General features: G+C 42.1%; 1 protein-coding gene across 1 annotated transcript in view; it reads right to left on the reverse strand.

Annotated features, from left to right (window-relative positions):
• Nucleotides 1–25,113, reverse strand: part of NRDE2 (NRDE-2, necessary for RNA interference, domain containing) — a 68,788-nt gene that overhangs the window by 18,644 nt on the left and 25,031 nt on the right. Inside the window, exons 6-10 of the mRNA XM_026651331.2 lie at nt 22,915–23,374; nt 22,210–22,615; nt 17,682–17,815; nt 10,613–10,736; nt 1,582–1,754 (exon numbers count right to left, since the gene is read on the reverse strand). Of these exons, the coding sequence (XP_026507116.1) occupies nt 1,582–1,754; nt 10,613–10,736; nt 17,682–17,815; nt 22,210–22,615; nt 22,915–23,374 (1,297 nt within the window). The remainder of the gene's footprint in view (nt 1–1,581; nt 1,755–10,612; nt 10,737–17,681; nt 17,816–22,209; nt 22,616–22,914; nt 23,375–25,113) is intronic.

Raw genomic sequence — 25,113 nt, forward strand, 5'->3', positions numbered from 1 at the left:
AGGAACACAGCAATTCCATCTGATAAGATTAATGCAAGTAAGCGTGCTCTATCTAAAACTGCAGTTTATTAGATTTAAGCACACACAGACATAAGCAATAGGTTTAGCACATCCCAGATATTTACTTAATATCTGGAACAGTATTGAGTAATTAACAGCGGGTTTGCAGTTGCCAGTTTCTCACCCAATGGGGAGAAAAGGTGTCTGGAAAAACGTCTCTCAAGATGGCTTCAGAGGACTGCTCCAAAGTACACTCTATTATCTAAACTTTTTATAACTAACTTCTATAAAACACATAGGTCATAATGACCCCTACTAGATCATTACTTTTCCTAACTTTCAATAAACTTTCTAATATCAGAGGCATCCAGACTCAAGGTCTTCCTTCCACCAAGGTTTTCAGTCTCAGCTGTTTATTTTCCTCTCCCCTCCTCGCATTCTGATTAGCAAAACTGCCAGTAGTTTTGACCTTGCTTCTGAAAGCCAGTCTACAAATTAACCCTTAACTATGTGGTGTTCTATTTCATTAATTCGTGGTGGCTGAATGCACATAATATGGTTGCAATTAGCTTGATCACATCCTGGGGTACACACAACCCTCAAATCCAGGGCAACACCTTGACTATAGAGATTATGGTTTGATGTCTGGTAAATTTTTCAAGCCTTGACTTATAAAACTGTAGGGACAGTTCAAGCATGGTCGTGATTTTATGAACAAGGACTTATCTGCAAAAAGATTGGACTGGGACCACCACCACACTTCAGAAATGCCACCACAGAGCTATCACTCACCACTGACTCAGGCTGGATATAAACCAATGACCTACAGGTCAAAGGCTCCCACTACCAATCCCTAGGGCACAGTTTTTCAAACTGTAGGGCATAATCAACTAGGGGGCAGGGGCAAAACAACCAAAAAAAAAAATTCAGCCAAACCTTGCAGTAGCTAGGACCCAGAGACAGTCTGAGGAGAGGAGCAGCACATTCCACCCCCACCCCTAACCCACAGCAGCTCCTCCCTTCTCCATGCCTGCACTGTGCTCAGCTCCAGGGGAGGTGAAGCAGCATGTCCAATAGGCTTTGATGCCAACAAGACAGCTCCAGCTTTGTGAAGTAGCACAGTTCTGGAGCTAAACAATAAGAGGGAGAAGCATCACCTCAACCCCCATGCCGTTTCCTAGTTCCACTAGTCTTCCACTTCCTTCTGGGAACTTCCCTCCCCGCAACATAATATCTGATCTCCATGAGCCCCATCAGCCTACCCTCCCCAACCAGTACCACCTCACTCCCGGAACAAATCTTACCTCAAGCCCATCAGTCGGTTTTGGGGGGGGACTTCATGGCTCCCAGCAAGAAACCACTGGTGAATTTTCAGTCCCACCCAAGTAAAAAAAAAAAAAAATTTCTCAGAACCACTGCCCTAGAGATATCCAAGATCTTCCAAAATTATTATTTTTTGTTTAAAACAATTATGCACGGAGTCCTTGACAGATTAACTTAAATGTAAAGAAATCACACACACACACACACACACACACACACACACACACACACACACACAGCCTTATATATCACAATGACCTGTCTCTCTGGGTCTTCACAATCTTCTTCAGTCTGCTTTTTAGTTTTGTCAGGTCGCCAAGGCAGCCAATGCCTTGTTTCACGGGAACATTCAATGTCCAGCCAAATTTGCCATTTAGGTAGAGTTTTATCCTTTATTTCTTGATCTTCATCTACATCTTCCTCATCCTCATCTACAAAATAAACAAACAAAAAACCCAGACACTAAAATTTTAAGTCACCCATCCAAAAACTTAAACTTCATATATGGAAAATACATTAAAATAGAAACACAAGTAGTCTTGGTGGACTGGGCACAAGATTGAGAACTGAAAAATTCTGAATTCTCATTCTGGTTCTGACACGAACTCCATGTGTGGCCTAAAGAAAATCATAATTTGCTCTGTCTTAGTTACCCCATATGTAAAATGAGTATCACGCTTACTTACGTCATATGTACAGAATATGTTTTAAAAATGCAAAGCACTAGCTGTATGCAAAGTATTACTATGGAATTAAACATTACAAATTAAAATTGGTATCATTGTTTTAAACTGACTGATATTTTCAATGACTGTTTAATTTTACATGCATTAGATCTTGCCAATGCAATTAAATACTTCTCAGATTAAAAATATTCACTGAACCCAAAATCCAAGTATTAGAATCAGACTACAGTTTTATAATGTACAGCAGAATTTTAGATGGTTAAAAGCTTTTTTGGGGGGGGGGGGGGCTGTGATTTCAATTCTGTATGGAAAAATGTGTAACCTAACACTAGGATTGCAGGGGAGATTTTTCAAAACCATGGGGTTAGCTGCAGTTTTTATAGAGGAAAATTGCCATTCCTCCAGCCCACCCTCACAAAACTACTGTAGCACCAACTCTAAGCTTTTGTTCCTGTCATCTAGCATTGACTGAAACTCAACTCTCTCCCCCACACTTCAGATAAAACAGGTAATGATGAGACCTTCAGTCCCTGTACTCTCTCCTTGAACCTATACTCTCCACTTCAACCAGCTCTTTCATGAGAAACAGCAGCACTCCCTTAGGCCTTGGCTACACTTGAGAGTTACAGCACACTAAAGCCACCCACAGCGCTGTAACTCACTCCCCATCCACACTGGCAAGGCACTTACAGCGCTGTATCTCTGTGGCTACAGCGCTGCAGGTACTCCACCTCCCCGAGAGGATTAACAGCTGGTGCGGAGTGGCTGAGACGCTGGTGCTCCAGCGTAAACGGGGAGTAACCTTATTACGCAGTGATTGACCTCCAGAAACTCCCCATAATCCTTTTAAGTGAAGGTTCCGCTCCTTGTTTTGTTGTGATGCCTCTCTTTGTTTTGTTGTGAACTCCCGTGGCTCCGGGAGCTGCTTATCAAAAAAACAGACACAACTACTGTTTGCTGTGAATGAGTAGAGGCAGGCAGGGGGGCTCCCTTTGGAACGTCCACAGCTAATGTTTGCTTGAAGAGAGGGGGCGGGGTCCGTTTCCGCAAGTGGCTGCTTACACTGGTCTACAATTTTTGAGAAGTCGTCTGCTTCAGAGATAAAATGTGCTATTTATTATGTATTTTGATGTGCTGAATTCAAATATGACAATTAAAACAACTGATTGGCTACCGTTTCTAGGATATTTAAGTTTTTACATTTTATGTCTATGTATATTGTGTAGATAGTAGAGTTTTAATCAATAAATTGTAAACCTAGGTCTTTTCATGTGTTTGTGGTTGCTTTACATGATAATATTTCACCTGTCCTGTTTATATAACACTTTAAAAATCAGCAAAAGGGTTATATAAATAAAATTTATTATGAAACAAAAAAGGCAAAAAACTATTTTGTACATAGTTTAGTCCTATTCAGTGTCTACTCGGCGCTTCTTGGCTTGTCTCTTGTATTCATTAAATGGAGCATCTCTTGTCACTGTCCAGCAATAGTCTGCAAGCATTGATGGGCTCCATTTGCCCTGATAGCGTTTCTCCATTGTTGCAATGTCCTGGTGAAATCGCGCGCTGTGCTCGTCGCTCACTGCTCCACAGTTCGGTGGAAAAAAATCTAGATGAGAGTGCAAAAAATGTATCTTTAGTGACATGTTGCAACCAAGGCTTTTGTATGCCTTGAGGAGGTTTTCCACCAACAACCTGTAGTTGTCTGCCTTGTTGTTTCCGAGAAAATTTATTGCCACTAACTGGAAGGCTTTCCATGCCGTCTTTTCCTTGCCACGCAGTGCATGGTCAAATGCATCATCTCGAAGAAGTTCATGAATCTGAGGACCAACAAAGACACCTTCCTTTATCTTAGTTTCACTTAACCTTGGAAATTTTCCACGGAGGTACTTGAAAGCTGCTTGTGTTTTGTCAATGGCCTTGACAAAGTTCTTCATCAGACCCAGCTTGATGTGTAAGGGTGGTAACAAAATCTTCCTTGATTCAACAAGTGGTGGATGCTGAACACTTTTCCTCCCAGGCTCCAATGACTGTCGGAGTGGCCAATCTTTCTTGATGTAGTCGGAATCTCTTGCACGACTATCCCATTCTCAGAGAAAACAGCAGTACTTTGTGTATCCAGTCTGCAGACCAAGCAAGAGAGCAACAACCTTCAAATCGCCACAAAGCTGCCACTGATGTTGGTCATAGTTTATGCACCTCAAAAGTTGTTTCATGTTGTCATAGGTTTCCTTCATATGGACTGCATGACCAACTGGAATTGATGGCAAAACATTGCCATTAGGCAGTAAAACAGCTTTAAGACTCGTCTTCGATGAATCAATGAACAGTCTCCACTCATCTGGATCGTGAACGATGTGGAGGGCTGCCATCACACCATCGATGTTGTTGCAGGCTACAAGATCACCTTCCGTGAAGAAGAATGGGACAAGATCCTTTTGATGGTCACAGAACATGGAAACCCTAACATCACCTGCCAGGAGATTCCACTGCTGTAGTCTGGAGCCCAAGAGCTCTGCCTTACTCTTGGATAGTTCCAAATCCCTGACAAGGTCATTCAGTTCACCTTGTGTTATGAGGTGTGGTTCAGAGGAGGAGGATGGGAGAAAATGTGGGTCCTGTGACATTGATGGTTCAGGACCAGAAGTTTCATCCTCTTCCTCTTCCTCGTCTGACTCAAGTGAGAATGATTCTGGTGCATCAGGAACCGGCAGTCCTTCTCCGTGGGGTACTGGGCGTATAGCTGATGGAATGTTTGGATAATGCACAGTCCACTTTTTCTTCTTTGACACACCTTTCCCAACTTGAGGCATCATGCAGAAGTAACAATTGCTGGTATGATCTGTTGGCTCTCTCCAAATCATTGGCACTGCAGAAGGCATAGATTTCCTTTTCCTGTTCAACCACTGGCGAAGATTTGTTGCACAAGTGTTGCAGCATATGTGTGGGGCCCACCCCTTGTCCTGATCTCCAATTTTGCAGCTAAAATAAAGGTGATAGGCTTTCTTAACCATAGTGGTTATACTGCGCTTTTGTGATGCAAAAGTCACTTCACCACAAACATAGCAGAAGTTATCTGCACTGTTCACACAAGTACGAGGCATCTCTGCTCACTTTGGCTAAACAGAAATGTGTCCCTTTGCAAAATCACACACTGACAAATAAGAGAGCACGACACTGTATGATTTCTAGAGCTGATATAGGGCAATTTGTTCAGCAGAGTGATGTAAGCTTCATTATGATTGCATCATCCATGACTTCTAGGAATAACATGATGCAATTCATATCATGTATGACGCAATACCAGCTTCAGATTGCATCATTCATTGTTTTGCCTAAAAAGCAAGTACTGTCCAAACCCAGTCATAGATTTATTCATAGATCCAGTCAAAGATGTATTTTAGTCATTTCTGGTTTAAACTGAGATCCCTTCCCTTATAACTCACTTATCCTCCTCCATTCCCAAGTCAAGGGTCGTACATACTGACCCAATAGCATATCTTGAAAACTAGAGCCAATCAACAATTTTAAGCATCATTTTCGTTCTCAGTGACCCAGAATTAGTCAAGTTTGACTACATTTATTTCAGAAGCATTTTGGCTGTAGAACAGTGTTATCTGGTCTGTGAGAAAAAAACAAAACAGCTGCTGTTTGCTTTCAGTGAGTGAGAGGGGGTGTAGGAGGGTCGGAACTTGCAAGGCAGGGTGCTGACACAATGCACTGCTCCCAATGCCGCTGCAAATGCTGCAAATGTGGCCATGACAGTGCGCTGGCAGCTGGCAGTGTGGACAGACTGCAGCGCTTTCCCTATGCAGCTGTACGAAGACAGGTTTAACTCACAGCGCTGTACAGCTGCAAGTGTAGCCAAGGCCTTAGTCTTCTAAGTTACCATTGTTTCACACCTAGGACAACAGCAAGGTGAAAGGTCTCCAGCAGGCACTGCTGAACAAAGGGGGTGGGGTCGTCACAGGGCAAAATGCTCCTATCTCTCTGCCCCACATGAAGAGGGAAGCAAGGCTCTACTATACTGCTGTGTGAGAGATGTTTCACTGTGGAGGCAATGCATCCTTCCAGAAGTAGCATCACAGACAACAACCCCTAGTGAAGCAAGGGGAAGCCAACAGAATCGTAAAGTTTAAGCTGGAAAATACTACCAGGATCAGTGCTGCTACGAATCTGCTCCAGAAGAAAATTTCGCTCAAATATATTCAAAGGGGCTCATAAGGATAGTATCTTTAACCCATGCAGATACAGGTAGGTGTCAGCTGAATATTCACATCCCTCTCCCTTGCACGATGGGCTGGAAAAATGGGGGAGGGGCCGTTTTCAAGGAAAGATGGACAATCATGGAATCCATTTTTCCATGAGCAACATAACAAAAACACACGAGACAAGTGCTTTGGGATTTAAAATCACTACAGCACTTAACTAAATAAAGGAGGAAGGACACCAAAGCCCTGAGGTAAGTGGGGAAGTGGGATACTGGGAGGAAGCATGAGCAGGACAGCACAAGAGGGGAGGGCTCCTGCCTCATACTGAGAAAGCAGGACTATCAGCGAGTTATCTTAAGTGCCTATACACAAATGCAAGAAGCCTGGAAAACAAGCAGGGAGAACTGCAAGTCCTGGCACAGTCAAGGAATTATGATGTGATTGGAATAACAGAGACTTGGTGGGATAACTCACATGACTGGAGTACTGTCATGGATGGATATAAACTGTTCAGGCAGGACAGAAAAGGTGGGGGAGTTGCATTGTATGTAAGAGAGCAGTATGACTGATTCAGAGCTCCAGTATGAAACTGCAAAAAAACCTCAGAGTCTCTGGATTAAGTTTAGAAGTGTGAGCAACAAGGCTGATGTCGTAGTGGGAGTCTGCTATAGACCACCAGACCAGGGGGCTGAGGTGGACGAGGCTTTCTTCCGGCAACTAACAGAAGTTACTAGATCACAGGCCCTGGTTCTCATGGGAGACTTCAATCACCCTGATATCTGCTGGGAGAGCAATACAGTGGTGCACAGACAATCAAGGAAGTTTTTGTAAAGTGTAAGGGACAATTTTCTGGTGCAAGTGCTGGAGGAACCAACTAGGGGCAGAGCTCTTCTTGACCTGCTGCTCACAAATGGAAGAATTAGTAGGGAAAGCAAAAGTGGATGGGAACCTGGGAGACAGTGACCATGAGATGGTCGCGTTCAGGATCCTGACACAAGGAAGAAAGGAGAGCAGAATACGGACCCCTGGACTTCAGAAAAGCAGACTTTGACTCCCTCAGGGAACTGATGGGCAGGATCCCCTGGGAGAATAACATGAGGGGGAAAGGAGTCCAGGAGAGCTGGCTCTATTTTAAAGAATCCTTATTGAGGCTGCAGGAACAAACCACCCCAATGTGTAGAAAGAATAGTAAATATGGCAAGCGACCAGCTTGGCTTAACAGTGAAATCCTTGCTGATCTTAAACATAAAAAAGAAGCTTACAAGAAGTGGAAGATTGGACAAATGACCAGGGAGGAGTATAAAAATATTGCTCAGGCATGCAGGAGTGAAATCAGGAAGGCCAAATCACACTTGGAGTTGCAGCTAGCAAGGGATGTTAAGAGTAACAAGAAGGGTTTCTTCAGGTATGTTAGCAACAAGAAGAAAGTCAAAGAAAGTGTGAGCCCCTTACTGAATGAGGGAGGCAACCTAGTGACAGAGGATGTGGAAAAAGCGAATGTACTCATTGCTTTTTTTGCCTCTGTCTTCACGAACAAGGTCAGCTCCCAGACTACTGCACTGGGCAGCACAGCATGGGGAGGAGGTGACCAGCCCTCTGTGGAGAAAGAGGTGGTTCAGGACTATTTAGAAAAACTGGACATGCACAAGTCCATGGGGCCAGATGCACTGCATCCGAGGGTGCTAAAGGTGGCGGATGTGATTGCACAGCCATTGGCCATTATCTTTGAAAAATCATGGCGATCGGGGGAGGTCCCAGATGACTAGAAAAAGGCTAATGTAGTGCCCATCTTTAAAAAAGGGAAGGAGGAGGAACCGGGGAACTACAGGCCAGTCAGCCTCACCTCAGTCCCTGGAAAATAGGTCCTCAAGGAATCAATTCTGAAGCACTTATAGGAGAGGAAAGTGATCAGGAACAGTCAGCATGGATTCACCAAGGGCAAGTCATGCCTGACCAACCTAATTGCCTTCTATGACGAAATAACTGGCTCTGTGGACGAGGGGAAAGCAGTGGATGTGATATTCCTTGACTTTAGCAAAGCTTTTGATACAGTCTCCCACGGTATTCTTGCCAGCAAGTTAAAGAAGTATGGGCTGGATGAATGGACTATAAGGTGGATAGAAAGCTGGCTAGATCGTCGGGCTCAATGGGTAGTGATCATGGCTCCATGTCTAGTTGGCAGCCGGTATCAAGTGGAGTGCCCCAAGGGTCGATCCTGGGGCCGGTTTTGCTCAATACCTTCATTAATGATCTGGAGGATGGCGTGGACTGCACCCTCAGCAAGTTTGCAGATGACACTAAACTGGGAGGAGTGGTAGATATGCTGGAGGGTAGGGATGAGATACAAAGGGACCTAGACAAATTAGAGGATTGGGTCAAAAGAAATCTGATGAGGTTCAACAAGAACAAGTGCAGAGTCCTGCACTTAGGACAGAAGAATCCCATGCACTGCTACAGACTAGGGACCGAATAGCTAGGCAGCAGTTCTGCAGAAAAGGTTACAGAGGACGAGAAGCTGGATATGAGTCAACAGCGTGCCCTTGTTGCCAAGAAAGCTAACGGCATTTTGGGCTGTATAAATAGGGGCATTGCCAGCAGATCGAGGGACATGATCATTCCCCTCTATTCGACATTGGCAAGGCCTCATCTGGAGTACTGTATCCAGTTTTGGGCCCCACACTACAAGAAGGACGTGGAAAAATTGGAAAGAGTCCAGTGGAGAGCAACAAAAATGATTAGGGGGCTGGAGCACGTGACTTATGAGGAGAGGCTGAGGGAACTAGGATTATTTAGTCTGCAGAAGATAAGTATGAGGGAGGATTTGATAGCTGCTTTCAACTACCTGAAAGGGGGTTCCAAAGAGGATGTATCTAGACTGTTCTCAGTGGTACCAGAAGACAGAACAAGGAGTAATGGTCTCAAGTTGCAGTGGGGGAGGTTTAGGTTGGATATTAGGAAAAACTTTTTCACTAGGAGGATGGTGAAGTACTAGAATGGGTTACCTAAGGAGGTGGTGGAATCTCCTTCCTTAGAGGTTTTTAAGGTCAGGCTTGACAAAGCCCTGGCTGGGATGATTTAGTTGGGGATTGGTCCTGCTTTGAGCAGGGGGTTGGATTAGATGACCTCCTGAGGTCCCTTCCAACCCTGATATTTTATGATTCTATGAAATGGAGGTGGCAGCTACTGCAGCAATGAATCATCACAGCCCAAGACAAGGAGATGGTTTCTAATTCAAAGCAGGAGGGACATTGCATGTCTGACTTCCTTGCCTCTGGGCTAGGCCTGCCATATTAAATAAATATATAAAAAATGGTCAAGAAATAGTGGAATTTGCAACATAGTTAAAATGAACACGAAAGAACCATTTTTCAAATATCAAACACTATCAGGCACCAAATCCACATGCTCAAATTCTAAGGATAAACCTTGCCACTGTCTTCATATCTCAATGAGACCCCTATACCCGATACTGACTGGGATGGGCAATGCAGGTTATGTTACACATATTTAAGGATATGATTTAGTCACAGAGGTTAGGAAAGTCATGGATTCTGTGCACACGCGCCTCGCAGCTACAACAGGAGCCTGGGCTGTGCCCCCACCCATGCAGCTGCAGCTGGGGCTGTGCGCCCCACAGCTTCCCATCAGTGCGGGAGCTGGGGCTGTGCACCGCTGACCCTCAGTCCCGGCTCTATCGGGGCTGGAGCTGGAGCTGGAGCTGTATGCTTCTGCCCCACGGCTTCGGCCGGGCTCCAGCTGTCATTCCTTCCCCTTCCCATTGCAGCCCTCGCCCCACCCCATTATTTTTAGTAAGAGTCTTGCACAGGTCACAGCTCCCGTGAATTTTTGTTTATTGCCTGCAACTTGTCTGACTTTTACTAAAAAAACCTGACAAAATCTTAACCTTACACATAGTACAAGACTGAAGAGCAAACTGTTGGAGTTCATATGTGCACCAAAGCAGACTTAATTTGAGTACAGTAACTGGTAAGGCTCTCCAACTTATAGGAAGATCATGGAAGTAGATGAGGATGCAGGAATGGCATGGAGGTTGGAAATAGAATATAAACTGGAGTTTCTAGTTTTAGGTTGTTCTAATTTAAAATAAATCTCTATGTTTTTTTAAAGGGCAATATATTTTCAACTTTACCTCTATCTTGGTGAAGATTTTTGTCTGGGAATAGCCTGTAACACGCAAAGGCACATGAAGAAAACTACAGTATATTTCCCTCAGCCCATGTGGCTTAATTTATTTTTGACATATAGATATTTATGGTAACTCTCAGTGTTTTCAGGCTATGAGTAAAACCAGAAGCCTTTAGGAGTTAATAAATAGGAGAAAGCAAAGAAAAAACTTGTCAAAAACAAATATATGAAAGGGTACAGTTTTACCAGGTTTATTGATGATAATCCAGCCTCCCTTTTCTTGTTGATGCATCCATGATTTCCAGCCTTTTGCTCCTTTTTCTCCAAACCGAGGCTCTCCACTATCCCAAAATGGTTCAAAGAACTCCACCTATTATTGAGGCAAGAAACATACTACATATCATTTAACATTGTAGCCACATTTAAAAATGACTTAGCAGTCCCATCCTGTCAAGCTATCACTAATAAATTAGCACACAGTAGAAAGAAAGTAACACAGAAATATAGGTAAGTTTTAAAAAAAGTTTTGAAGATATACTTTTAACATGGATGAGCAGGCTCGCTGCTGCATACAACATGGGCAATGAGGCTCCTAGAAATCACGTCAATAGTGGAAGCAGGACAGTAGCTACTCATCATCCACCTCTGGCCATACAAGCACCTGTGAGACATTTGTGTGGGGATAACTACTCTAGAAATAAATACTAAATGGGTCACTGAGCTATTTCAGTACATTGTTGAATTGGATGCTGAAAACTGATCAGAAATAGTGCATCTAATTTCATATAATTCTGCATCACAACTCAACGTTCTTATTGTGGTACCAAATCAATAAGTACAGAAATAGTTATGGGCACCAGAACACCATGTAGCTATACTTAAAGCAGAAATATATAAAAATATACATAGCAGATCAGAAGCCTGAATATGTTCCACAATATCTGACGTGGTAAGATGAAGAAGAAATTGAACAAGGTATTAGAATTGACAGTCAGACCTTAATGTACACTAGGAAAAATTTTACAAAAAATTCTCACCATTGCTAACACACTACTGGTATTAGTAAAGATGCAAATCCAAGTACAGATGAGCCGTTGGTGTTTTAATAAACCATGTCAGTTGACAGGATTAAAGGACCGTGCTTAAAACATGAGTAGCAGTCTGCCTAAACCAGGGCTCCTAAGGTGCTAACATCATATGAGCTAAATTGGTGTTAGCAAAGGTGGAAAATTAAAAAAAAAAAAAAAAAAATGCCCGGTACAGACAAAACTTTAGAAATGAGGCGAGTCTATCCTTTCCCAGATTTTTGTCTGACAGCAGGATGTGAATATACAGTGTTGTATGCAAGTTGTTAGTTTGTTTTGTTTTAGGTCTTCATTGTGTATTTTTGTATTATATACACAGAGATGTGTAACTGCCTGCATTTCATAAATTTAAAATAATTAAGTTTATGATTTCACAACTCAATAGGTGTCGCTTTTCTTTACTACATGGCACAGAAAACCATAAATGATTTAGGTAATAGAGATGGAGGAAACTCTGGAGTGAAATTTCATCACCCAAACCAAATAGCTTTTCAATGTGAAAATTGGAAAAGAGCAATAAAATTTTTCACCTGGGAAAACTGCCTCTTGCTTAGGTTTTTTTTTTTAATTAATTATTAATTAATTAATTATTAAAATAGAACCAAAAGTGATTTCTTTTTTTGTGAACCTCCCAAAAACATGATTTCTTTTTGGTGGCAGTAAATCTATTTCTATACAGCTCCTAACAGTGCATATACTAACTTTGTGAGAGAGTGCTTCTTCTTAAAATAGATATACAATTTTAATAGTTTGTGCACGTTCTTGATGCAACCTGCCAATACATTTGTTAAACAAGAAAAAGTGAGCAGAGATGAGAAAGTTTTACTGTGACGGGGTGGACTAGGTCCGGAGGCCCCCTGCTGGAGGCCTTGCAGCCCGCTACACCCTGCCCCAGAAAAGGGCAGTAGAGAGGTCCTCCAAGCAGCCTAGAGTGGCTGTGTGGGAAGCAGCCAATGAGGGCCCAGTAGGCTAGTCTAAGAGGAGCTGCAGGGCCAGAGTGAGATCCGTTCCTTGGTGGAGCTGGTGGAGTGTGGATAGTGTGCCTGGCTGGCTGAGGGAACTACAGGACCCAGACAGAGCAGTGCTGGCAGAGGCTGGGGGAACACAAAGGAGTTCTGGGCTGCTAGCACTCAACCAGGACAAGGCCCTGAGGTAAAGGTGAAGAATGTGCTGGAGCCACGGGGAAGTGGCCCAGGGAATTGTAGCTGGCAGATGGTTGCTATCTTTAGGGTCCCTGGGCTGGGACGCGGAGTTGAGGGCAGGCTCGGGTCCCCTTTACCAGCCACTGGGAAAGTGGTCTGGAGTTTGATACATCCCAGAAGGGGAACAGAACTCTCTTAGTGGGCCAGCTAAGGCCTAGAGAGGCAAAGACTCTCCAGGAAGGGAGCCCTGGGGGATGTGGCCCCACATCAGGGCCAGGACTGCTTGAAGAGCAGGGACAATTCAAAGGAGCCCAGAAGGGGATGAGACACATTTCAAACCAGGATGCTGCAATAGGAGCTAGGGCTGCAGATAAAGGGACCTTACAGAGGGCGCCGCAATAAGCCCCCATTGGACTTATATCCCTGAAGGGGTTTGATTTTATCTCACATAAAGACTGTGACTTGGCCGGAGGGCTGAGTCACCAAAGACCCATCATAAACTGAGAGAGAGTGTGCAGGCACATGCACTGAGACAGGGGACACTTGCAAGAGGAAAGTGCACCCCATTACGTTTATGGCCAGATTCTAATATCAATGTAAAGTCACACCTGGGACTCTTTCAAAGATTCTGCCGCTGCACAGATATAGGCGCTCAATCATAGATTTTTGTTTTAAGTTATGTGGCAATACGTGATGAATATTCAATTAGAATCTAGCCTTTAGTTAAAAAGGCAACAAGGGAATGGTAGGCACAAGAACAGCAAAAAATATGTATCCTTGTGACATTTCCTTTTTAAGCCTCTGTTTCATTGCCATACTTGAAGAAAAATTCAGTCACTACCAATATATTTTAAATTTAGCCCTATAAAAATTCCAACTATAAGGAATAAATCAGTCCTAATGTGCATAAAAAGAACATCCTTGCCCTAAGTTTTATTTGATTTTTGTGCTTATCTTTTTCCTCATCCTCCACTTAACATATATGCACATTTGTATCCCTTGAGATCTTTGCCTCTGTCAAGAATAGTTACCCTCCAGTAACTGTGGTTCTTAGAGATGATGTAGTCCATGTAGATCTCACTGTAGGTGTGTGTGTGCCTCATGTGCATGAGACTAGAAATTTCAGTAGCCATGTCCATCGTGGCTGCGCATGTGCCCTATGCTTCCTCATGCTCCCATATGAGGCCATGAAGTATGAGATGGCAATAACTCTCCCTAAGTTCCCTCAGAAGTTGAAGCCCATGGTAGCTGGGGACTCCAAAAAGCAGGGATGCAGAGTGGGTTGTAGGACCCACACTGACATCATCTCCTCAAAGCAGCACAGTTTTACTGCAGGATAAGTAACCATTCTCCTCCTTCTTCAAGCAAATGACAGTGTGGTCCACACTGTAAATAACTGACAAGCAGCGCCCTCCGTGGATGGCGAAAGCGTGGACTAGTGGCTGAATCAAACTGTGACTGTAGTACTGCTCTCCCATGTCAAGGGCACAGTGATTCATGAAAATTAGTGGGTTACTCCAGGTTGTAGTCTCACAAATCTCAGAATGTTTCTGAAGCAGGCGATAGATATAGTCTGGGCTCTGGTTTAGTGTGCCTTAATGTTCAAAGGGGGACCCTCACCGGCCAGCTGATAGCAGGTGAAAAATGCATTACACAATGCACTTGTGATGAGATGGCTTGGCCTTTGGATGAGCCACAAATAGCCACAAAGAGGCAGGAAGACAGCTAAAATGGCTTGATCCTATTAAGGTACTACAGTAAAACTCTGGATACATCCAAGGTATGCAGTTTCTTCTCTCCTGGCATCGAGAGCAGCTTTAGGGAAAAAATTGGCAAGGTAATTTACTGGTTCAGGTGGAAGTCCGAGAAAATCTTAGGGATGAACTTGAGGTTTGGTCTCACCACCACCTTGTCTTTAATAAAGGAAGTGTAAGGCGATCCATCCATAAGAGTTCAGAGCTCGCTGACTCTCTCAGAAGGAAAGAGTCTTGATGCTAAGTTGTGGAACATTTTGACAGTAGTACAAAAGGGGGCTCCATGAGTTTAACGAGGATGACACTGAAGTCCCACAAGGGTTTTAGGTCTCTAACTGGAAGATAAGTGTGAAGGAAGTTCTTGAGAAACTTCAATATCATTTGGTGTGACAAGATTGAGTGTGACTGTAGTGGTGTGCAACATGCAGATATTGCTGGTACGTGGACCCACCTGTTCCAGGAGTAGTATATAATCTAAGATCTTTGGTACTGGTGCCTTTACTGGGCCCAAATTTTTGGCTGCCCATATACAAAATCTTCTCCACTTTTAGGACAACTTTTCCATTTTCTGGTGGAGGACTTCCTACTTTGTATGAGAGTTTGTTTAACCTGAAGGGAACAATCTCTGTCAGTAGTGCTCAACCAACCAACATCCAAGCTGTCAGATGACACATCTGCAAGTCTGGGTACAAGATCTGACGCTGGTTCTAAGATATGATGTTTGCGTGAATGGGAGATCACATGAACATTTACAGCAGGTCCAATAGCCAAAACTGTCTTAGCCTCTTGCTGAACATCAGAATAACCTTAGCCTTTTCCCTCCCAATCTTGGACACTACCCTGAGTATCACGAGAAATCAGTAGGAAGACAGAATGAAGTCTTCAAGACCACTGAAGAAGAAAGGCTTCAGGCAACAAACCCGAGCTTACACCTCCTCTAGAGTAGAATTTCTAGCATTTGATTACGTCCCCCTGTGGCAAACAAGACTATTTCAGGGTCCTCCCCATTCGTGAAATATGGTGTCTATGATAGACTTCTGTAGTCATCACTCGTGGTTGGCATAGAGCGCATGCATGACCCCAGTGGACATTGCCACTCAAATTGTTCAGTCTAGTCTACATGAGGCACATGCACACACCTCCAGTGAGTTCCACCCTGACATATACTTGTAATTAAAATACACCAAACCCACATTCAGAAACTAGATTTACTAGTAACAATCAGGAAGAGTAACACAGTGATGTGGGAAGAAAACAGAGGTTACTTATTAGTAAATGTAGGTCTTGGAGAACTAACTTTGCATATCCATATTCTTGAGAAAAAGCAAAGCTGTACCCATGGGGAAATGCACAAATGCCCTTTCATTGCACCAAACATTTGATGCCTGAGATTATATAAGGAGGTGCAGTCCCCAACCACTTCCTTTCCTTCACCTGAACATCAGCTTTCAAAGACATACAGAAAATTCCAATGGGAAGGCGAGAAGGGAATGTAAATATTCAGATGTAACACTCAAAGAACTATAAAAACTAGAAAGTAAACTCTTCCTTCTTTCAGGTTGCCTCTACATAGTCTTGGGAAATTAACAAGCTGTGCAATACATAAATCAAAAGAGTAGTATTTTGTGAATGGAACACCACATAGCTGCTCTATAGAGCTCAAGTAAAGAAACATTTGAGACAAACCATGGATTTAGTTTTCGCTCTGGTGGAACGAGCTCTATGGCCTGGATGAACTTGCAAAAATGATTTTATCCATTTGGATAGATACAGAGGAAGTGACATTACTCTTACAACGGTCTTCATAAATCAAAAAACTCTAGAGGATGTCACACTGATTATTTTCCTGCACTATGATAAGTTCAACTGTAATATAGTTTCAAGGAACTCAGAACAGTTTGTAATCTTTGGTGGAAATACAGCGGAAGAGTCAATATGGTCATTTGTGCCATGGATGCTAACACAGCAATCTGTATATCTGATGAAGATTCTTCTACCTTCACACCACCGCCTCCTGACACAGCAAGATCATCACTGATACTTACCACAGAAGTCGTAAACGATGGAGAGAGTAATAGTAATTTTATAGGCTAGGACTGTGTTAATTTAGGAGAAAGAGACAGAAGGGTCGTGGAGCACCCAAAATCCATTAGAAGTGGGTGGAAAATGACTTCAAGAGGTGGTTTTACGCTCCCTGTGACCCCAACTGTCAGACTCGGCGATCGTGTCATGCACGTCTTCAGGCATTTCCAAATTCCTTGAGCGTCATAAATTTCGCCGGCATAAGTAGTAGTGTGCACACCACTATGTTGGCAGGACAGCTGCTCCTGCTGACACAGCTACCACCACTTGTGGAGGTGGTTTTATTATGTCGACAGGAGAGCTCTCTCCTGTAGGCATAGAGCAGCTACACAAGCGATCTTACAGTGGCGCAGATGCAGTGGTATAGCTGTGCCACCGTAAGCTTGCTAGTGTAGACATGGCCTTAAAAGGCTGCAGTGGTGCTACCACACAAATGCAGGTGCACCGCTATAGTGCTTCAGTGAAGATGCTACCTACGCTGACGGGAGGGCTTCTCCCATCAGCGAAGGTACTCCACCTGCCCGAGAGGCAGTATCTACGTTGACGGGAGAAGCCCTCCCATGGACATAGCGCTGTCTCCACTGGGAGTTAGGCCTATATAACTGTCACTCAAAGGTGTGGATTCTATGGCCTGAGGACATTCCTACTCCTGAATGTCAAAGGCTTGCTGCAAACAATGGAAATGTGAGAGCATCTCAAAGAAAAGCTTTCAAGAATCTTTTAGAATGGAAATTGTTAAGTAATCTAAATAATAGGGTCACTACCCGCTCTCCCTATAATAATAAAAGTACATAATAATATTTACACTACACAATCCTATTTACACCAAAGATAGAAAAGGGATAAGAAAAGTGTTCACTATAAGTTGGGCAAACCAGACATTGGGCACTCAGTTAAAGTTCTTCCACTTGCAATTGGGCAAAAGGAAGAGATGAGGTGACAAGGTGACGGGGGAGGGGGCTGCACCTTCTTTATATAACCCGCAGTACCAATATTCATTGCCATAAGAGTGCACATTCCCTGTTGGGTATGTGTTTCAGAAGGTTCCAGAAGCTCACAGCACTATGGCTGCCTTTCCCAACCAGGGGAGAATGCCTGGACCACCCTGAAGAAGTGCCAAATAGTGAATCAATTTTTAATTTTAACTAATATCTTTAAATCAGCGAATATTTTTCTGTCAGTGTGAAGTTCCAACGTAAACAGATCATGCAATGAGACAGAGTGAAAAACAGTTCTAAATAGACAATGCTACCTGTCCTCTTGTTGGCAGATCTTTTACGCTGTCAGGTTTAAAGAAGGTGAAATCAACCAGGGCTTGGAACAAAGACACAGCTTTTTCAGAATGGCCCGCCTGTCTAAGAAAATGGCACTGCTGAAGAAAGACAGCTGGAAAGCAAAGGGGACAAAATCATAATACTTTAAAGTAATATTTAGTTCCCAAATATTGGATTGCAACACAAAGATAAAGAGACATATCTCCTCCACTACCCAGTGCTGTGGAGACTCATTATGTTGGAACAATAAAACGACCTTCCAAAAAATAATTAAAAAATTGTTACTGGCATGTCCAAGATTTTTGTCAAGGCCTAAGTTCCCTGTAAGCTGTGCGGCTGCACAGCAGCCTATTTAGCGCTGCGCAAGTGCTCAGGGAACCTGCCCAGGGACCTGCCGCAGCCGGGGAAGGGGCATCCCTCCCCTGCTCCGAACCTACCATGGCCGGGGCGGCCCCAACTATGCAGCAGCCCGGATCTGCGGCCTGGCCCTGTCAGGGGGCACCCCTCTCCGAACCCAGCCCCGGCCTGGACCTGTCACGACTGGGGTGCTCCTCCCTGAACCTAGCCCTGGCTGGACCTGCAGGGGCTGGGAAAGTGGCGCCTACGGCCCCCAGCCCCAGAGCTGCCGCGGCAGGGAGAGGCACCTCTCCCCTTCATCCCAGGTGCTGCTGCGGGGAGAGTGCGCTGTGGGGAGTCCTCACCAATTTAGTCCAGGTGGATGTGGTCCACTCCCAATAACTGATGAGGAGGTGTCACTATCAAGAGAGGGAAAATTGCTTTTGTAGTGAGCCAGCCACTCCCAGTCCCTATTCAAGCCCAAATTGATGGTGTTAAGTTTGCAAATGAATTGTAGCTCTGCAGTTTCTCTTTGAAGTCTGTTTCTGAAGTTTTTTTTGTTGAAGAATGGCTACTTTTAAATGTGTTATTGAATGTCCAGGGAGATTGAAGTGTTCTCCTACCGGCTTTTATATGTTACCATTCCTGATGTCTGATTTGTGTCCATTTATCCTTTTACGTAGAGACTGTCAGGTTTGGCCAATGTACATGGCAGAGGGGCATTGACACTTCCTCATCAATTATTGGGAGTGGACCACATCCACCCTGACTAAATGGGCCTTCAACATTGGTTCTCCACTTGTAAGGTAACTCCCTTCTCTTCATGCGCCAATTATATATTTATGCCTGTATCTGTAATTTTCACTCCATGCAGCTGAAGAAATAGGTTTTTTACCCAGGAAAGCTCATGCCCAAATAAATCTGTTAATCTTTAAGGTGCCACCAGACTCCTCATTGTTTTTGTTTATTTTCATGGAGCTAGCAATACATTCAATTAAACACTAGATGGCATAATTCACCAGGTTTTTTAATCCGTTCATGTATCTGTACTTTTCAAAGGCTGAAGATAGGAGACGGCATACATCTGTAGTACTCACTATTTTCATAACAGGATTATGCCACCTGTAAAAAAACCTGGTGCATTTATCATGACTGACAATTTGGTAATTTTCCTAATAAGTAAAGGGACACTGTCAGGTCAAATTTAACCCAAGATTTAGGTTTGGTTAAAAGAAGCATTCGCAAAACCTGAAACTATCAGAAATGTTTCCATTAGTATTATTTTAATTCTGACGTCAAAACCATTCTCCTAAAGTGTTTGCAACCCAACTATAACAGCATTATGCTAGTGCATGGGAACCAGAAAATGAAAATGACCAGAAACAAAAGTGAAATGGAGTCTATTTTCATTTCAACCAGAGAGATATCAATAAACAGAGAAAAAGTTTGTTTCTTTGGAAAAAAAAATTGATCATTGTCTATTTAACACAAGGTATTTGCAAACTTTTTTCCCCAAAGGAAGTGGCAAACATGGAGAATAATTTAAAGGTGTTTGGTAAGAAAAAATTTACAGATTAAGAAATGAGGATCAATAAGGATATACATACTCGGAGAAACATCCCTTACTGTGACGGCTGTAGGATGTGGTTAAAATGTCAGAAATTGGAGATGTAAGAAGCTATTATCATGTGGTCCAACATCTATCTGCCAATGCAGGATTTGTTCCTATAGTATATTTCCCAGTGCTGCGTCCAGCCCAGTTTAAATGAACAAGCAATGTAGAAGCACGCTAAACCAATTGGTAATCCAGCACTTTAAGTCTTTAAATCAAGACTGGCTATCTTTCTAGAAGCTATGCTATAGCTCAACCAGAAGTGAGGGGCTAGATGTAGAAATTATTAGGTGAGAATCTGTGGCCTGTTATGTTGGTCAGACAAGAGGATCATAAATGGTCTCTTAGGGCCTTAAAAGTCCATGAATCAAAAAGAAAAACGGTGTTGGTTGTGATAAAAAAGGATCCGTATTTTATCTACATGCTGTTTCTCAAGTGTTTATGAATTTGTCACCACAATAAACCTGTGAGGTAGGGAAATATTACAACCTCAATTTTACAGATGGGGAAGCTGAAAGAATGAGAGTTACATGACTTGGGATACAGCCACAAAGGAAACCTGTGTCAGAGCTGGGAACGGAACCCAACTCTCCTGCCACCAGTTCAGTCTCTCAGCCACATGACCACCCTTCCTCCCAGTATACATTATTTTATTCATATATTGTCAGTGTTTTGAATTCAAATTCTCTACAGGGGATTCTCAGGACAAAAAAATATAGACTTCCCATTATCCTTTCCCCAATCATTAAGAGTAGGGCTATCAACGGATTACAAAAATTATTTACAATTAATCGTGCTGTTAAACAATAGAATACTATTTATTTAAATATTTTGGGGTGTTATCTACATTGTCTACAATGTCAAACTTTAGAGCCTACAAGTCCAATCAGCCCTACTTCTTATTCAGCCAATCACTCAAACAGGTTTGTTTACATTTGCAGAAGATAATGCTGCCTGCTTCTTGTTTACAATGTCACCTGAAAGTGAGAACAGGCATTTGCATTGCACTGTTGAAGCCGGCACCACAAGATATTTACATGCCAGATGCGCTAAAGAGTATGATCTTTGGTGTTTCAATCACCATTCCAGAGGACATGCATCCATGCTGATGATGGGTTCTGCTCAATAATGATCCAAAGCAGTGCAGACAGACATGTTCATTTTCATAATCTGAATCAAATGTCACCTGCAGACAGTTGATTTTCTTTTTTGGTGGTTAGGGTTCTATAGTTTCCGCATCGGAGTGTTGCTCTTTTAAGACTTCTGAAAGCATGCTCCACACCTCATCCCTCTCCGATTTTGAAAGGCACTTCAGATTCTTAAATCTTGGGTCGAGTGCTGTAGCTATCTTTAGAACTTTCACATTGGTATCTTCTCTGCATATTGTCAAATTTGCAGTGAAAGTGTTCTTAAAACAAACAACATGTGCTGGGTCATCATCCAAGACTGCTAGAATATGAAATATATGGCAGAAGGAGGGTAAAACAGAGCAGGAGACATACAATACTCTCCCAAGGATTCAGTCACAAATTTAATTAACGCATTTTTTTTAAACAAGTGTCATCAGCATGGAAGCATGTCCTCTGGAATGATGGCCAAAGCATGAAGAGGCATATGAATCTTTAGCACATCTGGCACATAAATATCTTGCGATGCCAGCTATAACAGTGTCATGTGAATGCTTGTTCTCACTTTCAGGTGACACTGTAAACAAGAAGCGGGCAGCATTACCTCCTGTAAATGTAAACAAACTTGTTTCTCTTAGCGATTGTCTGAACAAGAAGTAGGACTGAGTGGAGTTGTAGGCTCTAAAGTTTTGCATTGTTTTGTTTTTGAGTGCAGTTATGTAACAAAAAAAAAATCTACATTTGTAAGTTACACTTTCATGATAAAGAGATTGCACGACAGTACTTGTATGAGGTGAATTGAAAAATACTATTTCTTTTGTTTTTCATTTTTACAGTGCAAATATTTGTAATAAAAATATAAAGTGAGCACTGTACGCTTTGTATTCTGTGATGTAACTGAAATTGATATATTTGAAAATGTAGAAAAACATCCAAAAATATTAAATTTAAATTGCTATTCTATTAACAGTGTGATTAATCGCGATTAATTTCTGAGTTAATCGTGTGAGTGAACTGTGATTGACAGCCCTAATTAAGAGTACTTCAAAAGTTTCATCTGTAACAAATGATATAACTGCTATTTGCTGCGTAAACCAAAGGAATTTATTTTGTGAAGGTAAACAACACATTTATTTGATGTTGGCTACGAATCCCTTGCCTTGAAATTTGTACTTTAAACTCTTCAGAGCATTACTGGATGTGATATTACAAGCTCTCTTGGGGAAGGGAAGCATCTGTTGTATCCATATTAGGCTTGAATATTTACTTTTACTATCACCTAAAGAGGCAAGATGCCAGACATTTTCAGCAGGCTCTTTGCAAAGCAAAAAATTAGCACAATACAGAGGAGAATCTCTTCCTAAAATATATTCAGCCGGTGTGAAAATCTTAATGGCCATAAAATGAGATATAAAAAGATAATCTTCTTACCTAACATAGCTTCCTCTGTGCCAGGCAGTACAGGATGTGACACCATGCTGCCATCCTGTACAGCTGCCAAAGTGCTCAAACATTTTCCATATAAACTATGGACTTTTGAAACTGAAAAGGTGCTGAACTGACTTTGACAAAATAAGAGATATTTCTGCCACAAGACTGGATTATTGGGATGCAAAAAAACTAGTTTCTGCCATTCTTTGATCAAAGTTGATGGTTCCCAGAATTCTGTACAAAGCTTCAGCTTGGCAAGTTTCAGATCAACATCATTTGGGTTGCTTTCAATAGCTCTCTCTAAAATGGCCAGTTTCTTTTCTAGGATTAGCTTGAATGATTTTCTCCTTAGTTCCTGCTCTCCCGCTTTGATGGCATAAGGGCTGGGTCCTCTCATTATTTCATCCTTAAAAGAAAAGGAAATCAACTCAAAGTTATAAATACAGAAGTGTCTGAGGCTTTGTAGAAGCACTAAGGAGAAGGTTGACATAAGTGACAGTGAATGACTGCATCTCTTTCTATTAGTGCAAGTTGTTGTTTTTTTAAAAAAACATAAGTCATACAAAAATATTTCATGTACAATAGCATAAACACACATATATAATTTAACTCAGAAACAAGATGTTAAGCAGAAAATTATTACTCAGATACAAATAAAATAAATATATCACAAAGTATTGCAATGAGAAGTACAAGAATGTGTACCTGAAAAGAAACAAATTCCATCCAAGTGTGAACATCTCTTGGATTTTCTCTGACCATCCTATTATATTCTTCCACTTTTGCAATTAGAACAGAGTTAACATTCTCACTGGTCTCTTGGGATGCCTGCTGCTTTAAAGTCTCATGCTCTGGGGGACCTTTTCCTTGCAACCAGAGTGTGGTCAATGGATCATAAATCCCAAGAGGATTCACATATGTTGTTGTAGGAGGAGCATCACTGTCCAGTTGTGAAACCGGTATAAAAGTGCTTAGACCAGATGAAGAAGTTTGGCTTTTACTGTAAACTGGAATTCCATCTGTGCTCAATAACTGCACACTATTCTTCGTGAAGTAGCGTTCAGGTCGCTTGTGGGACTGTTTCTTTTCTACCATGGAACTTTCCCAAGTTATACATTGTTTCTTTAGGTCAATACCAAGGCATGAGTCACCTTTCCGCTTGTATCTTAAAGAAAAAATACAACAATGCATTTTTTTAAAATGTAACCATTAAATATACATTAGTCAAATATGTATTTTTATCTTTTATAAGACAGAAGTTCACTTTTCAGTATTTCCTAATTGAATTAGACATTTGTACAGAGCTTTAAAAAGGTACAAAGTGCTTATTTTTTCCCTCTTATTCCAGTTCAACTTTTCTTTCCCGTCAGAACTTCTACTATATGCGTTAGAACTGAAGCAAGCATTAAACTGCCACTTAATTAATACTTTCTAAGCAAGATCTGTAGTACTCCATGAAAGATCAACTTTTCTCTTCCTTCTAGTAGCATGAACCACTCTTCTCATGTGGACAAACTGGGGGCCATCCAATCAAGATATTGCTACATATTTAAGACTCCTAATATAAATTGGATTATTTTTATATAGGAAAAACAGAGTATAAGTAGCCTAGTCCTGTGCTAGTTCTCTGTATCTCTAGGTCTCTGTTCCTTTTTGTATTATTCATTAACAATTTCACAAAACGGAATAGACCAAATCTACATGGACAAGACCACAGAATCAGATCTACATGAAAACATGACAAATACGTACAGAAATTTAATACAAAGTATACAAAATACGTGCAAGGAAAAGGGTATACAAATGTGCTGAGCTTTAAATATTTTTGGCAGCAGAATTGTGTAACAAATTATATACATATTGCTCTAGCTCAGCATACAAAGTACCAGCGTTAGATTTATAACATCATCATGAAGGAGTGTTTCTAGGGTGCCATACACTGGACTAGGAGTCAGGCATTGAGTTTTATTTCTGCCACTGACTTGTTGTGTGACCTTTTCTGTACCTCAGTTTCCCCACAGACTTGCTGTGATTTTCAGACTTTGTCTCGTGAACCTTAGCTGGAGCTCCACAAAGAGGAGAAGGAACTATAAGAAAAGAAGAGAGATGTCCCAAGTTCTCTCTCCCTTCATCTCTACTCACAGCACTGACAACACCTGAAGAACAAAGGAAGAAGCATTGGACTGGGGGAAAGATCCTGACTGAAAGAGTTTCAGCCAATAAGCCTGTAGTGAGAGACCTTTGCTTTGAATTCACTTAGCTTGTTAAGTTAGGCTTTAGTTGAGCTTTACTTTTATTTTCTTGTAACCAATTCTGACTTTTATGCCTCATTACTTGTAGTCACTTCAAATCTATCTTTCTGTAGTTAACAAACCTGTTTTACCTGTTTTATCTAAATCAATGTGTTTGGACTGAAGTGTCTGGGAAACGCCATTTGAGATAACAGGATTTGTGCATATCATTTTCTATTAATAAAATGAGGGACTTTATATGAGCTTGTATTGTGCAGGAGAGAGCTGGGCAGAACAAGATGTACATTTCTGGGAGAAAGGGAATTTGCTGGTGTTGCTCGGCAGTGTAATTCAAGAGTGGCTGGCTATAGCACTCATATTGTATAACTGGGAGTAAATTACATGCTGTAGGCCATCTGTGAGCAGACCCGGAGTGGTAGCTCTCATAGCGAAGCAGTGTAAAAGGCGCCTCAGACTGGAGAATTCAAAGGATGCAGCTGTTCATCAATCCAGCTTGTACCCTGCTTAATGTCACATACCCCCATTTAAAACCTTGTGAATTTTTGAAATGCCTTTTCCTGATTGTGCATTTTGGTGAGCACACTTCTAGCAGCTCATCATTGTTGTGCACAACTGCCCAGCTGGCCATGCCAGCTATACGCTCCAGATGTGC

Source organism: Terrapene carolina, unplaced genomic scaffold, assembly GCF_002925995.2.
Source record: "Terrapene carolina triunguis isolate 2854851 unplaced genomic scaffold, T_m_triunguis-2.0 Scaffold96, whole genome shotgun sequence".
NCBI lineage: Eukaryota > Metazoa > Chordata > Testudines > Emydidae > Terrapene > Terrapene triunguis.